Source organism: Penaeus monodon, chromosome 28 (assembly GCF_015228065.2).
Source record: "Penaeus monodon isolate SGIC_2016 chromosome 28, NSTDA_Pmon_1, whole genome shotgun sequence".
Taxonomy (NCBI): Eukaryota; Metazoa; Arthropoda; class Malacostraca; order Decapoda; family Penaeidae; genus Penaeus; species Penaeus monodon.
The window spans coordinates 32,637,342-32,637,556 of NC_051413.1; the positions used below are offsets into that span (position 1 = coordinate 32,637,342).

General features: G+C 40.0%; 1 protein-coding gene across 1 annotated transcript in view; it reads right to left on the reverse strand.

Moving 5' to 3' along the window:
* The window catches only part of LOC119591177 (cartilage oligomeric matrix protein-like), a 14,802-nt gene that overhangs the window by 7,068 nt on the left and 7,519 nt on the right, over positions 1-215 (reverse strand). The window contains exon 16 of the mRNA XM_037939886.1: positions 3-111. Coding sequence (XP_037795814.1) covers positions 3-111 — 109 coding nt within the window. The remainder of the gene's footprint in view (positions 1-2; positions 112-215) is intronic.

Consider the following 215-nt stretch of genomic DNA (forward strand, 5'->3'; position numbering starts at 1 on the left):
TATGTCACGCTGGCTCGGGTTTGGGACGTCGTAGCAGTTATCACATGCATCTCCGTGGTCATCGTCATCGAAGTCTGCCTGGCTGAAGTTGATGACCAAAGGGCAGTTGTCCTGTATAGATAGTTTTAGGATGAATGTCAGTCTTTTGTTTTAGAGTCTTTTTTAGGAAGAATATGATTTTTTTTTAGGATGAATATGAATCTTTTTTAGGATGA